Source organism: Crassostrea angulata, chromosome 6 (genome assembly GCF_025612915.1).
Source record: "Crassostrea angulata isolate pt1a10 chromosome 6, ASM2561291v2, whole genome shotgun sequence".
NCBI lineage: Eukaryota > Metazoa > Mollusca > Bivalvia > Ostreida > Ostreidae > Magallana > Magallana angulata.
Genome location: NC_069116.1, coordinates 61,740,574 through 61,755,621, shown reverse-complemented (window position 1 = coordinate 61,755,621; position 15,048 = coordinate 61,740,574). Strand labels below are relative to the sequence as shown.

The 15,048-nt window shown below is 31.6% G+C and overlaps 1 protein-coding gene across 2 annotated transcripts; it reads left to right on the top strand.

The window, feature by feature from the left end:
- The first annotated feature begins 1,923 nt into the window (after window positions 1-1,923).
- LOC128190134 (uncharacterized) lies at window positions 1,924-13,118 on the top strand. Of its 2 annotated transcripts, none has more exons than XM_052862050.1 (5): window positions 1,924-2,513; window positions 2,786-2,839; window positions 10,402-10,424; window positions 11,932-12,034; window positions 12,551-13,118. In XM_052862050.1, the coding sequence occupies exons 1-5, from the start codon at window positions 1,943-1,945 to the stop codon at window positions 12,949-12,951; spliced, it is 1,152 nt and encodes a 383-aa protein (XP_052718010.1). In that variant the 5' UTR covers window positions 1,924-1,942; the 3' UTR covers window positions 12,952-13,118. The 2 variants fall into 2 exon arrangements, 1 of the variants encoding a protein (XP_052718010.1); XR_008244326.1 differs by having other exon boundaries at window positions 2,427-2,513; window positions 10,402-10,453.
- The last annotated feature ends 1,930 nt before the right edge of the window (window positions 13,119-15,048 follow it).

Genomic DNA, 15,048 nt, shown 5'->3' with positions numbered 1-15,048 from the left:
AACGTGATTTAAGGTTTTATTAAATACACATCTATGTGTTTTCACTCATTTTTCAAAACAAAAATCTTTGACTAAATCATCAATGTTTGGTAGTAGTGAGAGTGTTGTGGAAACTACAGGATAAATGGACTGTGTCAAAAATAATCGCAAAAATTCTCATATCTTCCAAAATTTCATAATACAAAAAAAAAACAATATGTATCAACAATGAGATATCATTGAAACTTACACTTAGGACATAACATCTTAAGTCTATCAACCATTCAGTCTTATTATCTTAAACCTCAACATATAAAAAGTATCAAAATTGAAAAATGAATAATATATAATGTTAAAAAGTGAACAGTAGGTTAATTATATCGACTTATAAATAAAAATGTGATGAAGTTGTGACCTTGATATAAGGATATGTTTATATAAGGATCCTTGTATAGCAACATCTCATATTCTGGCATTGTAGGTTTTGAGAAGAACACTTTTTCAATGTATAATCATTTTAAGATCTGAAACCCCCAACGGTCCTAATATGGACTGTGGTTCAAGATTTGAACATTTTAGAATTTCACTATTTGAGATCGCTTGTTTGAAATTTTTACAAATTGTAGCATTTCAGTGTTTCGTTCATAATCCTGTGTTTAACTTCAATCCCCTCTAGGAGCCTTGATATTGGTTTTGGGGTAACAGTTTAAATAATATAGAATATTCACTATGCATAGAAACTTTGATTTAAATAAATAGAGATGGTTTGATATCACATGTGGTTATAAATTCTCAACAGTTTTGGAAAACAAGTCAAAATGTGGTATGTTTACTAACGGAAAGAAAGACGACAAACAAAAGATAATCAGAAAAGCTTACTTTGACCCTCCAGTAAATATGTATTTGTCTGTTTATTAAACCGTGTCAAGTATGCTCACATGTAAGAGTAGTTGCAATTTCTAGGGCCGAATTGACAGAAAACATAAAGCAAAGTACTGAAGTACTGAAAGCCGGGCTCTTTTGGTGTGTCTTTATGCAAATTGTGTAGTAAAGCATGAAAATCTCTCTCTCTCTCTCTCTCTCTCTCTCTCTCTCTCTCTCTCTCTCTCATGCTTTTAATGTCAGCAAACCGTTAGACACATTTTGTAAACGGCTATAAACAAAAATATGTCTGTCTAGTAGAAAAAATTTCAACACTTGCTGCCTTGAATTTTGCAACAAGTGTTCAATCCCCATTTTTTCAATGCGCAGCAAAGTAGTGCATGGAAATTCGTGCGCATTGTATGTGTCCAAAATGCATAGTCTTGTTTTTAAAACGCGTTATTAATAAGAAAACTAAAAAAGATAGACAATTCTCTCGGAACTTAAAAAAAAAAGAAACAATATGCCAAAACTTTTGACAAAACGGGGCTCTTTGTGTTACTATTTGGTATAGCGAAAGCTTTAACTTTGACGCTGTTTGGGTTTTGGTTTACTTTTGAAGTTGTGCTGTTTTTAGTAACATTGGTGATTTGCCTGCCTACAGCCAGGACTCTGCTTTCAGCAGAGCCCGGATAAAAATTCAAAATTAGAAGAAACATAACACCGACAAACCATTGAGACAAAATATTCATCTGTTATCACAATGACAAAAATTATTAGGTTGCTAAATAAACCTTATTAGTACAATCACATTAACTTTCTTAAAGACACAAAATAATATGAATAACACAGCTTCGTTTTTATATGGTTTTAAAAGTTATTTTTTTTCTTTTTATTTTATGTACCAATTTTAGACTAGATTCAAAGTTTTAATGGTAAAATAATAAGTCTAAACATGTTTTTTAGGAATCGTTTTTGATATAGGTAATATTTAAACGCATTTGCTATTTTTAGTATAATTTTTTAAGATTAAAATGTTTAAATAAGGCACTGAATGATTAGGATAATGATATTATATTGCATGGCATTTGTTATTTTGCAGATGTTAAGAATGAATTTCCCTGAATCACAGAAGTCATTTGAAAATTTGAGTCGTTTATGGGCGCTTATTATGATAGTTTGTACAGACCTATTTCGGGAGGTTCTCAGTTACTACATTAAAACTTCTGACTTGAGATTAGAGGCTGACAAACATAGAAGAAAATTGGAAATGGTCTTAAATGTTCCAGAGAAAAGAATTCTTTATCCAATAAAGAAAGAAAAACCACTTGCTTTAACTGACATGGATTTCTTACTGCTTTATAAACTTTTACGCAACATTTGTCACATCCCATTTTCTTCCGGTTGGGGACAAGCTCCACAGAGAGGGGACAGAAGCATTGGGGCTTGTATTGAGAGAATAAGATTCCTAAGAAATATGTTAGCGCACACAAATGGAATAGTAGGAGAGGATGATTTTGAATATTATTGGGCTGAATTGCGGGATGCTGTTGTCTTAATTGAAGAAGGGTTGATTGGTGGAGATAAATATCGAATGAAAATCGAGTCATTGCGCACAGGGAATCTCTCTACGTCACCAGAAAGCAATCAAGAGGAGCTAAGAATAATAAAAGGTTTGTGAAGGGTTTTGTTTAGTTAAAATTAAACCAAAATATTAAAACTTTGAAAAGGTTATGTAAGGGCAGGGATACAAAACATGTTACAATTAACTTACATATGTTTGAACTATTTTAGTATCAAAGGCATACTTGTGAGATACAAGTTTTATTTATATCTTCATCGCCTTGAGATATTAATGAAAGCGTTTTAAGAGTTTTAATCAGCGTTTGTTTTTTGTAAAGTTTTTATATATGTTGTATTTTTTTGTTATCAATATCAATTTTAGCTTTCCGTTCAGAGCATCCTGCAGTAGAAACAACAAGTGATGAAAAAGAAAGAGGTAAATTGTTTTAATTTGTGTTATTTTTAAAGTTCTTCAAGTTGGTCGAATATGGTTTTCATTACGCATTTGACCTCCTTAAGTCAGCCTCCTTAACAAAATTCGATGAAAACAAACTTTCGGTGTAATTAACTACTATTTTATTTCTAGAGATCGAAGTTTTGTTTGATATGGTTTCCAGAAAACTTTCAGCATCAACACCATTTCTTATGTTCTTTGGTGAATTAGGACAGACGTTTTCCAAAATGAAAACATTCAAAGAAACGAAAGACAGTCAATGTTACTTTTTGGCAATGTATGAGTGGTATCAAATGTATCCGGATATAGATCACAAAGAAAAGCTTATAAGTATTCTATCCACACTTGAGCGACAAGACATCATCGACTCTATAAACGATTTCACTGAAATAAGATTTCAGGAATTTCATATACATAATCAGAGCACACAAATAGACGAAAAGGACATGCGTCTTGTATGTGAATATGAAACAACATATTTTCGTCACCTGCTTAGATATCTCGGTTTGCGCCAACATGAGTTAGCAACAATTGAAACTGATAACGAGAATGATATAAAAAAGAAGATCTTCGAGTCTCTTAAAAAAATAACCAGCCAAAAAGTTATAACTCGAATTGATTTGTGTTGTGCAATCGAATATGCAAGTCAAAATAGACTGTTCATCAAAAAACTTAATTCAAACTGGGAACCAAAGTAATGATTTCTATTTTTTTTTTTATATACAAACTGATAGATTTGATGAGAACAAGCATTCTGTGAGTATTGCATAAGCAATACACGTCCCCTACCGGTTTGTGGAAATTGCCAAAACAATGCACTGCTATGCAGAATATCGAACCTGAACATTAAAAAATTGAAATATAAAAAAATAATTGTCTCGAAAATATGTCAACCAGACGCTACAAAAGTGTAGACTTGATCTGTAGTTTGACATTTTGAACCTGTTCAGCAAATTTTGTATTATTCCTCAAACGCAAAAAGAAAAAATGTGTGGAAAACTGAAGTGGGACAGACAGACGGACGGACAGACTGACGGACTGACGGACGCAGAGGAAAGCTATAGTTCCCTCCGGTGAAACCGGTAGGGGACTAATAATCACGTTGTTAGGACAATCCAGCAAAAAATTTTTGCATGCACCAGGACTGAAAAGTTCTAAACTTAATGCTTTCACTGTAAATTGAATAAGACTGTTGGATATTGCACATAAGGTTTTTAGACCTTCTGCAATAATTTGTTTCCAAATATGATTAATTAGTATGCAATATTATAAATTAAAACGATAAATCAAACAAACAAATTAACCCCCCCCCCCAAAAAAAAATCACCAATTAATTCAAACATTTCAGTTATTAGTCTCCTACCGGTTTTCACCGGAGGGGACTAAAGCTTTCCTCTACGTCCGTCAGTCCGTCCGTCCGTCTGTCTGTCCGTCCATCCGTCCGTCCGTCTGTCCCACTTCAGTTCTCCACACTTTTTTTCTTTATGCGTTTGAGGAATAATGTGAAATTTGCTGAACAGGTTCAATATGTCAAACTACAGATCAAGTTTACACTTTTGTAGCGTCTGGTTGACGTATTTTCGAGAAAATTAGTTTTTTATATTCCAATTTTTTAATAGTCGGGTTCGTTATCGGGTTCAGTATGTATTGAATAAACGAGAAAAAAATGTAGTCAGTAATAATATCGTGCATTACTTGGACCATTCCTTTTAATGTTTCTAACACACAAATAAGTTCTGTAAAATAGTATCAGGAATTGTGTTGTAATTTTAATCGACAGGGTTTTTTGTATTATTACATCGGGTTCGTTATCGGGTTGGCCTGTTGATTCGGGGTACAGAAGACGTAAAGAAATGATATTCTGCATAACAGTGCATTGTTTTCCCACAAACCGGTGGGGGACCTGTATTGCTTATGCAATACTCTCAGAATGCTTGTTTTTATAAACGTTTACTTTGTCACTGGTATTAAAAAATAATTTCTTCATTTTCTTTTGCATTGCGAAACTGCTAAAGAGGAACCCTCAAAACGACTGTTGATCAACTTTTTAGTTCAAGTTTCATCAATGAAAACTGTATGTAAAACTTGTCCTTTATGTTATAAGGAAACAGATAGCTATAATATGCACCTTGTTTTAAGCTGTTATAATCTTTTAGAAGACAGAGAAATTATGCTTGAAAACATTACAGAAATTCTTGATGTTAATGAATATATATTGTTTGAAAATCAAGATCCAGAATTACAGTTTTTATCCCTTATGGGATGTGTCAATGATGCAAGTTTTGAAAATATATCATATACAAAATGGAAACAGATTATGTTAATCGTTGCATTTATGTTGTATAAAAACAGAGGTTTCTTTGCAATAGATTGTCGTAATTTATAAATGTCAATCAAAATATGTACATATATAAATATGTTTTGTTTCTGTTCTATTTTCACTTGAGTTTATAATTTGATTATGTAATACTCTCCATTAATTGGGAGGAAATAAAGAATATCTTATCTTACCTTATCTTACTCGTCAGCTCACATCTTTGCAGATGATGCAACTCAAGATGAATTAGATAAATATATTGATATTATTAAATATAAATTACATAGAAATCTAACCAGTCTTTTAGAATAGATGAACAAAAAAAGCTTACTGTCAATCATAAAAACATTATGTAAGGTTATTGGTATGGAACGTGTGCAAAACAAGTGTTTACATTGACAAATGTCTTACTTGGTCTAACTATGATACTAGTATATAAAACACCCGCAAGTGAAATAATTATGTTGGGTAGATAACGTTTACTTATGTCATCTAAATTATTGTTGATTCCATTAATACAGTTGTTGTTCCAAAATTTAATTTCTACTGTACTGTTTGGCGAGATATAAAGAACAAAAATGATCTTGATTAATTCTGTTAAATTCAAAAGTGAGCCGCTAGTATGATTTTAAACAATTTTTGAAAACATTTTCATCAGAAAAGCTACAACTTAATTGGATGCCTTTTGCAGATTACTTTGAGTATAGAACAATTTTTTTGTTTGCAGATTTACATGGATAAATTTCAAATAATTTAGAATTCTTTAAATATGTAAATTGAGTAAAATAAGATTTGAGATAAATAAGATTAAGCCTACGTAAAACCAAGAACAGTATAGGTAAGAGGATCCTTTAAAATACGGGTAACTCTCGATGGCTTGAACTTCAATCGCTCGAAGTTCATGATCGATCTGGCGCAACTAAGCAAATTTACTCTTGATTTCTCGAACTCTTCATCTCTCGAAACCTTTGATTCCTCGAAGTCAAACTGCAGTCCCGTAACGTTATCCATAATCTATAGTTTTTTACTCTCGATACCTCGAAGTCGTATCTCCAAGCGCTATACATAATTAACACCTACTTGGTCATTTAAATGGCTCCATGCGTTAGAGACGGGACCCATGTCAGGGTTTTTTTTATTCAGGCGACACTTGACCCGCAAGGTGATAGTTGTTTGATGGATGACAAAACCGATACCTAATCTATAATTAACACAAACCGTTTTACGATAATTTTGAGACGCAGTGAAAATGAGAAATGAATTGAGACGAAACGATAATATAATATTGAGCCATGGTCAAATTTTAGAATTATAAAAATTATGCTTATAAGCATCATTGTCATTATAATGATTATTGCTGAACAAGTTCAAACAGCTGGTGAAGGACCCGTATAATGGGAACAATGGGTGATACTCAATTATCTCATTTATGACAAGTCGTCTCGCAGTCCAGTAGTACTAAGCAATATAGTCTTAATATGATACATGACATAAATAATTATCATTTATTCATTTAAAATTTGTTTGTATTTTGTTTTTAAAACATCCAATTCTGTATATTTAACGGGAAAAAACGTTGTTTAAGCATGTGCGTAAGGTTAGCACTAAAAATGGCTTAATCATAACATCCGGTAAGCCTAATTTTAAAATCCGTCGGTCGACCCAAAAAATTCTTAACTCCTGAAAACTCGAACTTTTAAAACCTCTTAGTTTTTCGTCGGTCTTATGGGCTTCGAGCTGTTGAGAGTTACCTGGGTTAGGGTAAACGGCGCAAATTTATGAAATATTCTATTTTTTTTTAATATGTCACCAAACTTTAGAAGCTTATAATTATGCTCATTTTCATAATTATGTATGGTTACGTGCTTCTGTATGTTTTAACTGTATATACATGTAACTGCTGTCTGAAAATATGTTTTAGGACCACCACCCCCCCCCCCCCCCAACTTCATTGCATTCAATGAACTAAAAGAAGGGAAAATCGTGTTGAATTTCTGATTTTAGTGGCGGTTATGAGATTTAGAAAGCTTCAGTAGTTTAATTTATCATCGAACTCAAGATCATTATCATCACTTTACCAACCGCGTTAGCGGGTTATGTATTTTTTTTATGCAATGGGCGCTACCTTCATATCCCGCTTGGTTCATCATAGAAAGCATTCTATTGTTTATACATTATTATTATTATAATTGTATTTGCATCTTTCTTTCAGCTAATGAATTGCTTATAAAAAGTAATTAAAATTCATTAAATTACTGTTTAATGTACATAAGTTGGTAAGTAAAAGGAAACAGCCAAATCGTCTCCTGTGAGACTTTAAGTCTGACATCACCATAACTATTTCGTGCAGTCTGTGATTTTTCTCAGGTCGCTGTAGATTTCGACCAATCGATAAACAGGGGTGTCTTTTCAGTCCTGTCAGTCATTATCTTGTAAGTTTCAGTCGCTGTAGATTTCAACCAATCGATAAATGGGGCGTATAGATTTCAGTTTCGCTGTTTCTATAGAACTGTGAATTAACTATAAGTTTCCGTAAGAAATAGAGAAATAATACCTGGTAGATGTAAATATAAATTATCTTGTCTGTATATCTGTCTTGGGCATCTGCACCACATTGATGATTCTTTTGTGGTGGTTTGTGCTGTAATGCAGCATATTGGCCAGTTTCATCTGTACGGAAGACAAAGATATAAGGATTCAACCAATGGTGGAACTCTAACCATCTTGTAACAAAATGGTTGGACAAAGGTACCAAACAGCATAACGCAAGATAACTGGTGATGATGTGGCACTTTGGATGTACTTATAAATCTTCTGCAGATCATGTATATCAATTATATCTTTGTGAATTTTTGGTTTTGACAGACTAATTCGTGTTCGCTCTTTAAAACGACCATCCAAAACTCAATTAGCTGTTCTGAACTCCTTGTCACGGACTATATTTACATTTCTCCGAATGTTAGCATGATGGCAATCATCATCAAGTTTTCCTTTGGGTCTGGCTTCACAATAGAAACGCGAGAGATGACTGGCGAGAGTTGACACATTAAATGTTACAATGTTAAAAGAGTGAGTTTTGTTTTAGAGACTGACATAGCTTAACTGTAACTTATTGACCCTTCTGTTTTGTTGTGTAATCATTGCAATAAATACTGACTCTTGAAAATTTGTATACAAATGTCTAATTGCAGAAAAACACATTTACCTTGAAAGATCTTTAATCCCCACGCTGTGCTTCTTTTTTTTTTTGAGTCAAAGAAAATTTACATTTCCTCATTTGCAACAACTTTGAATCTCTGCATAAAATGTGGTTTGTTTACTATACTTCAGTTTTGAGTTTTGTTCAATATTTTTACTATGAACGATTATATTACTCTTAGTAAGATATCCGAATGAATAGCAAATCTAAGTTTTATTAATACGTTTGCTGGTGGCTGGTCACAGGAATCAGATCGTCCTGGTTTTTGTTAATTTTGGTCTAAAGCAGGGGTTTGGCCCTCAGTTCTTATCAGGAGCAGTGAATTTATATCATTATTTGAGTTGTACATTTCTAGAATCTCAATATGTATAAAGTTAAGAATGAAATCTGCTTTGGAATCATCATCTATTTTCTTTACATTTGTATTCCTGATTAAGGTTGAATAACACATCGTTACAAAATGGCTGACCTCTCATTGAAACGACATTTCGTTTTTTTAAAGTGATTTTATCGACGATAACATGTAACTTACTGCATAGCCGAGTTGATAAAGCATCGGGCTTGTGATCCGTACATCCAGAGTTTGCATCCCGCGGGGGCTATTGTTGTTACTTATACTGAATTGAAGTTTTTAGATATTCATTTTTTATCCCAAATCTGCAAATTTTTCGCTCATTTTTCATATGTACAGTTTATTTATCGTGATATCTTTCATAATCAAATAATTTACTGTTAAGTGAAGTGACTTTTTCCAGGTGTGTTATTCCACCTAAATACATGTAGCAGACTACATGTAGTATGTTTTAAGTCACTATATTTCTTTAAATCTGTGTTATACTTAGAGGTGTTCCTAATGTATAAAAGTTGTATGTAGTTCCTAGAATGTATTCATGAGCCACATTAAAGGTTAAGTGTATTCTCCAGTGCAAACATAAGGGAAAATATACACTGAATGTAAATACTACACTAAGATTTACTTATAAGCTGAAATGGTGTATTCAAGCACATTTCCTGTTCTCAACCAGGAAAAACAGTAGATTCAGTTGTATGTCCATGCAAATGATTACTTATTCTCAAGCAAAACATATGTTCCTTTAGTGATCTGTGTCATTTTCTCTATTCTAAAGGTTAAAGCTTAAGACTTATTAATTGAAAAAGAAACGCATCAGGTACACTGTTGGTCAATGTTTCCTTCAAATTTTAAGACTTAAATAGAGTTAAATTCAATGTTTACAAAATAGGTTAACGTTAGAGACCTTATACCTTAAACTTTAAAACTAAACTCAGGTAGACGTGCCGGCTTAGAAATAAATCAATTGGAATAGAAAACCAATAACAGTCACTCAAATATATATATATATATATATATATATATATATATATATATATATATATATATATATATATATATATATATATATATATTTATATATATATATATATATATTTATTTATATATAGGGCATATTCATGATTCATGTCAAAATTCACAACTGAATTATAAAATAACTTGATGTTATATCGTAGATTTTAAAAAACGATGCAAACTTTTTTAAAGTATTTGTTAGTAGAAACCGTAATCTATAATGCATATGTTGAATAATATTGAAGGTCACAAAGGTCACATGGTTAATTTCATTAAAAAGATAATTAATTTATAAGATTTTAAAAGGTTCTTAGAAGTTTTTAAGTTCCATAGCATATTTCAAATTAACATGTAAAAGTTTGTCAGGATCAGGTAAGTTAATGTCCTTGCAATTAAATGATTTATTTAGGTACTCAGCTTTAAGATATAGGATATTTTATACAAACCCAAGGTTGCCTCTTTATACGATGCATACTTATAACAAAATGAAAATAAGACTTATAGGTAGCATTCTACTTATAATAATGTTAAACAAAATATTCATTTATAATTTTTCGTTCATCTATGGCATTAAATTTTCTTCGCCAAAACAAACTGCATGATAGCCTTCAATGACTTAACTTAATGAGTCATTTTGAAGCATATGACTTCATATTTTGCAGTACAGCGAGAACGACATTTTTCAGTGAGTACGATATAACGGACATCAAAATTGTAAGTAATAGCATTTGTTGTTTTCAATAAATAAATTTATTTTACCCAAAAATAAATTAACAAATAAGTACTTTCGAGGTTTGTAATATACTGTGATGTCATAATGCACATTTCCCATACTTTTTGTCGGAATGGGAATTTATTGACAGCTTTAACTGTGCTTGAGAGGTTTTGACATTACAAAGAGACAATTAGTTGAAATCAAAGTACTGAAGTACTTCTGGGAGTTGAATTTATCGATCATCATTTATTTTTAAATCAACTTATCTTGCATGGCAATTAGTTTCTAGTCTGTATTTTAATTACGCACTTTTTTATAATATACATTTTTAGACTTTTCTGACAAGAATTTCGAGAAACCCCATATGAATCATGTTGTGTAATATTCAAAGATGGATTTTAAACTATGTATTAGTAATCGAACAATTCTAAAAATGGTATGGATCCAAGGACTATTGATATCGAACTCTCGTCTCGATCAACCAGACGTTCGGCTGTCTCCATTAATCTCCGACAAGCAAAGAGAATATCTAACTTGTTCACATTATATAAAATCTGACTATTTTCAAAGTGTTTATTGATAAGTTTAAAAAACAATGCTTCAGTATACATTACATCGAATTTTTCTATTATTTTCAAGAACTAAGTCTTGTCAGCGGTGGTGATTTGTGCTTAGGTCCAAACACTGCATAGGTCTGCATAGGTGAGTTGATTAAAATCAACTCCCAAAAATGATTGATATCTTTTTGGAAACCACAACTTTAGGTTTTTTCAAGAATTCCTTTATAGATCCTAATAGCTTGTTCATCTATGTTTTCCTCTTCTTTTACTTACAAAACCTAGATTTTACCTCTTGATATACCTTTATCATAAATCGAACTTGAAGGGTAAGGTAAGGGTTAGAGTTAGGTTCATAATTCAACAAACGTGAAAATCTTTTAGACTGTTGTCAACAATTTTTTCACCAATTGCTATTATTTTCTAAAATATTTAGGAAACAACTGTCTTTTAACTATTTCTTCTTTTTTATCAAACTTTAATGTTTAATAATTATGGCTTTAAGAGAAAAACCTCACGTTGAAAATTTTCAACTGCATGTATCTTAAACATATGATGGCATATTTCTGCCCATGCATGCAAGATAATTAAGTTGACATGCAAGTAACAAATCTTTTTAGAGAATCATAATATTATATGGGTAAAATGACTTACTAATGCAGGATTCTGACATCATTGATACAAGATGCAACGTCATTTTACAACATGCGACTAATTTAAATTGACATGCAAGTTAATTATGTATATATGCAACATAATTATGCGACTTATTCGTGTCAAAAGGGAGGTTTCTTGCAATTGCACGTTGGGGAGAGAGAGATTTATGCCACCAAACAAACAAGACTTAAATTTGGCACCTGTTCATTGAAAACTATTCAAGCATTTCTATTTAAAGGCATAATCGTATTGACTTTTTTTAGTTTCAGTATTGCCGGAAATCCCAAGGGTATGTTTTTATTTCGGTTGGGAAGGTAAACATGGCCGATAGAAAAAGCAAAGTATCGAAAAAACTCCGAGGGTCTGGTATGTAAATTAATGAATTTTCTTTATAAAATTTTCATAACCCTTTCAAGTGTTTATTTAAAGAGAAACTTTTCATATCCGCTTCAAATATCTATTAAGATAACGTTGTCGGATTTTTAGGAAGATTTTTTAACCATTTTTCTTTAACAAAAGTGTACCCCTCTAAACAGCTTTTTATACATCTTGTAGGAAAAATATGAGTTTGAATCTACATTATAAAAAACTACACTTTATCTTTAATGAAAGTAAAGCTTTTACTGGCATTTATCTTTCTCTATTTTTATAGACGAGACTTCCTCTTAAAATTGATTTAAAATTCCTATATGTTTATTTGTTGCCTCAAGATCATACAGCATATAAGAAAAATCCATATTATTAAACAAAAATTTAAAATATATTGGGATTTTCACAAAAGAATTTACAAGGCTTTTTAACAGGAAGAAAAGTAATAATGTTGTAAATAATTTTACTTAAAACAATCTAAATTAACTATTATTTGCGTATCATGTTTTTCAGCATTATCAGCAAAGAAAATGAATCAGTATCATTATTTTGACCAACTTCTAACTATTCTTGAAAAACATGATGAGTTCACAACTAGTGCTTTCGGGATACCCAAGCAGCTATTCACAGCGGCTGCAGGCACTGTTGTGGGTGGCATGATCGGTGGACCACTTGGCGCAATGGTCGGGGGGGCTGCAGGGCTTACTATAACACACCTGTGGTCACAGGCGAAAACTCCAATTATTGATGCATTGAGAAGCCTTAATAACGAACAGAAGGAAACTGTTGTACGTGTTGTACAGGCTCTTGTTGGGGCTACACCAATCGGTTCATTTCTTAATAATGCGAGCCAAAAAAAGGAGTTACTTAGCCTCCTGTATAACACTTTGGTGGAATTATTGAATAAAAGATAAGTTGGGATACATATAATCTGCATAAAGCTTTGAAAGAGTTATACTCTTTCAAGTATCAATATATGTTGTTCCGTTGCTCTCATAGATTGTGAGTGTGTTTTACAGGAATTATTTCAAATTTTCTAAACTTTGTTGTAATTATTTAATAAATATTTTGTTGACATCTATATTTGAGTGAAATACTTTGAGATTAGATTAAGAATGCAACTGCAGTATAAGAGGTTAAATAGTTCTGAATTGAACTGTGCTCGAATTTTGGAAAAAGGTGAACGTTAAAAAATAAAACAAATAAAAATAACCTTATTCCTATTTTAGCATACCATGCAGTATAGAATAAAAATAATGCGATTTATTTTACTTTTACGATCAAGGAGTAACCGTTTATTTGCTAAGTAAAAGCCATGGGTACCTTTTTAAAGTTTTAGCTTTTTATTCTCAATGTACGCAATACCTGTATACAATAACAAGTTCATGAGATTTATTGGATCATTAAGAATAACTTTTCCAGCGACGTCCATATGGAAAACTTTATCGTTTACGTGTTAAAAAGCAAATAGTGTAATTCTAAGCAGAATTGACCCCTTTATTTCATCACAAGTAAAATGCGCCTGTCTGTGGGGCGAAAAAGATTGGTTTATTTGTGTTTTTGTTGTCAATCCACAGCGTAGACCCATACAAAAAATGTACCTACTGTTTTGGTGGATCTTATTCAACTCATTTGTTTACGCAGACATGTATCTCAGAGCTATATTTAACACAAATTGTGACGTATTAAAACTTGTATCCATTAAAACGAAAGTTGGAGAAAGTTTGTTTAACGATCGTTTGGGTAAGTGGAAATCAGCAATTCAGCTATACATAAACAAAGCGAAAATATAGTTTTTTTAATTAGCTTTTCATTTTGTTTAATTACAGAGAACTGGGGGTTTGATTTCTATGTGACCCGCGTCTTGAAATAATACTATCTGAAGTTAATTGTTGAAATGAAAGAGAGCAATACTATCAATGAAGAACAATGCAGTTTAAATTTTAAAAAATATTTACTTGTTTAGCTTGACAGAGAATGAGATTTATTTGTTTTGTTTTGCAGCAATCCTGTGCTGTCAAAAAGGCTTTTGTTCTATACTTTAATTAAAGAGACCGATTTCGGGGGGTGGGGGGGGGGGGGGGGTTCGGAAAAACTACACAAGCAAAACTTTTTTTTTACCATATGTCATTTAAACTAACTCTAGTTTATTTGCGAAGTTGCAAGAAAATTAACTGTTTGGTTCTTTTTAGGGACCATCTAAAATAGAGGTACATTCTATAAATGAGTACATGTAGGAAACTTTCATAAGGTCAATATCCGCACTACGAAGCAGATTTTAAAAAATTCTCTAATAGCTTTTTTTCTCAAATCGTTATATATGATTATTGATATCATTTTCCACTTTATTTGTAAAAGAAGTACTAAATTCTATCGTCTAGGTTTTAGTAGAGGCCATCTCAAAAATATTAAAATGCATCAAATTTTGCTGTATATTTGGAGCATTACGAATGAAGATTGATATAAAGAATTCATTAAAAAAAACAAATGAGGAAAATGTCCTCGATGATAGCATTATTTTGTGTATAAAATTTCAACAGCGTACAATTTTTACTTTTACTTTTCTGTTATTTCTAATAACGTACTTCAACAAAGCTTCATTTTATCACAACGTCATAAAAGTGCAATGGAAATACTCCACTACCGCACAACGGAAAACTCGTTTAAAAAACTTAATATTTCCATAAAGAATATTTTTTTTATCTCTATTTTGTTTATCGTGTTCAATTTTATAAATCATATCGAAAAATTTTCAGAACAAGTATAAATCCATGAAATCAGAAATCTTAGATTTTATGTACATATATAAATATTAAAGCAACGAAACATAGACATAAAACAAATAAGATTGTATTACGTAGAATTACACATTGATGACGTAATGACTGAAAGTTTAATGTCGTGCAATTGTGTAAATACTTCCAATTTTTTCACAAATCGATAGTTTGATTAATGCTTAAATTGAAAAGTGACTTTAGAATCCCATGTTTTGTGTTGTTTTGATGCATCAT

Bases quoted from the DNA above. Each gene is read 5' to 3' on its own strand.
- LOC128190134 (XM_052862050.1), top strand. From the start codon at position 1,943: ATGTTAAGAATGAATTTCCCTGAATCACAGAAGTCATTTGAAAATTTG. The intron at 2,840-10,401 runs GTAAATTGTTTT...CATATTTTGCAG, and splicing joins AAGTGATGAAAAAGAAAGAG to TACAGCGAGAACGACATTTT. The intron at 12,035-12,550 runs GTATGTAAATTA...CATGTTTTTCAG, and splicing joins GAAAAAACTCCGAGGGTCTG to CATTATCAGCAAAGAAAATG.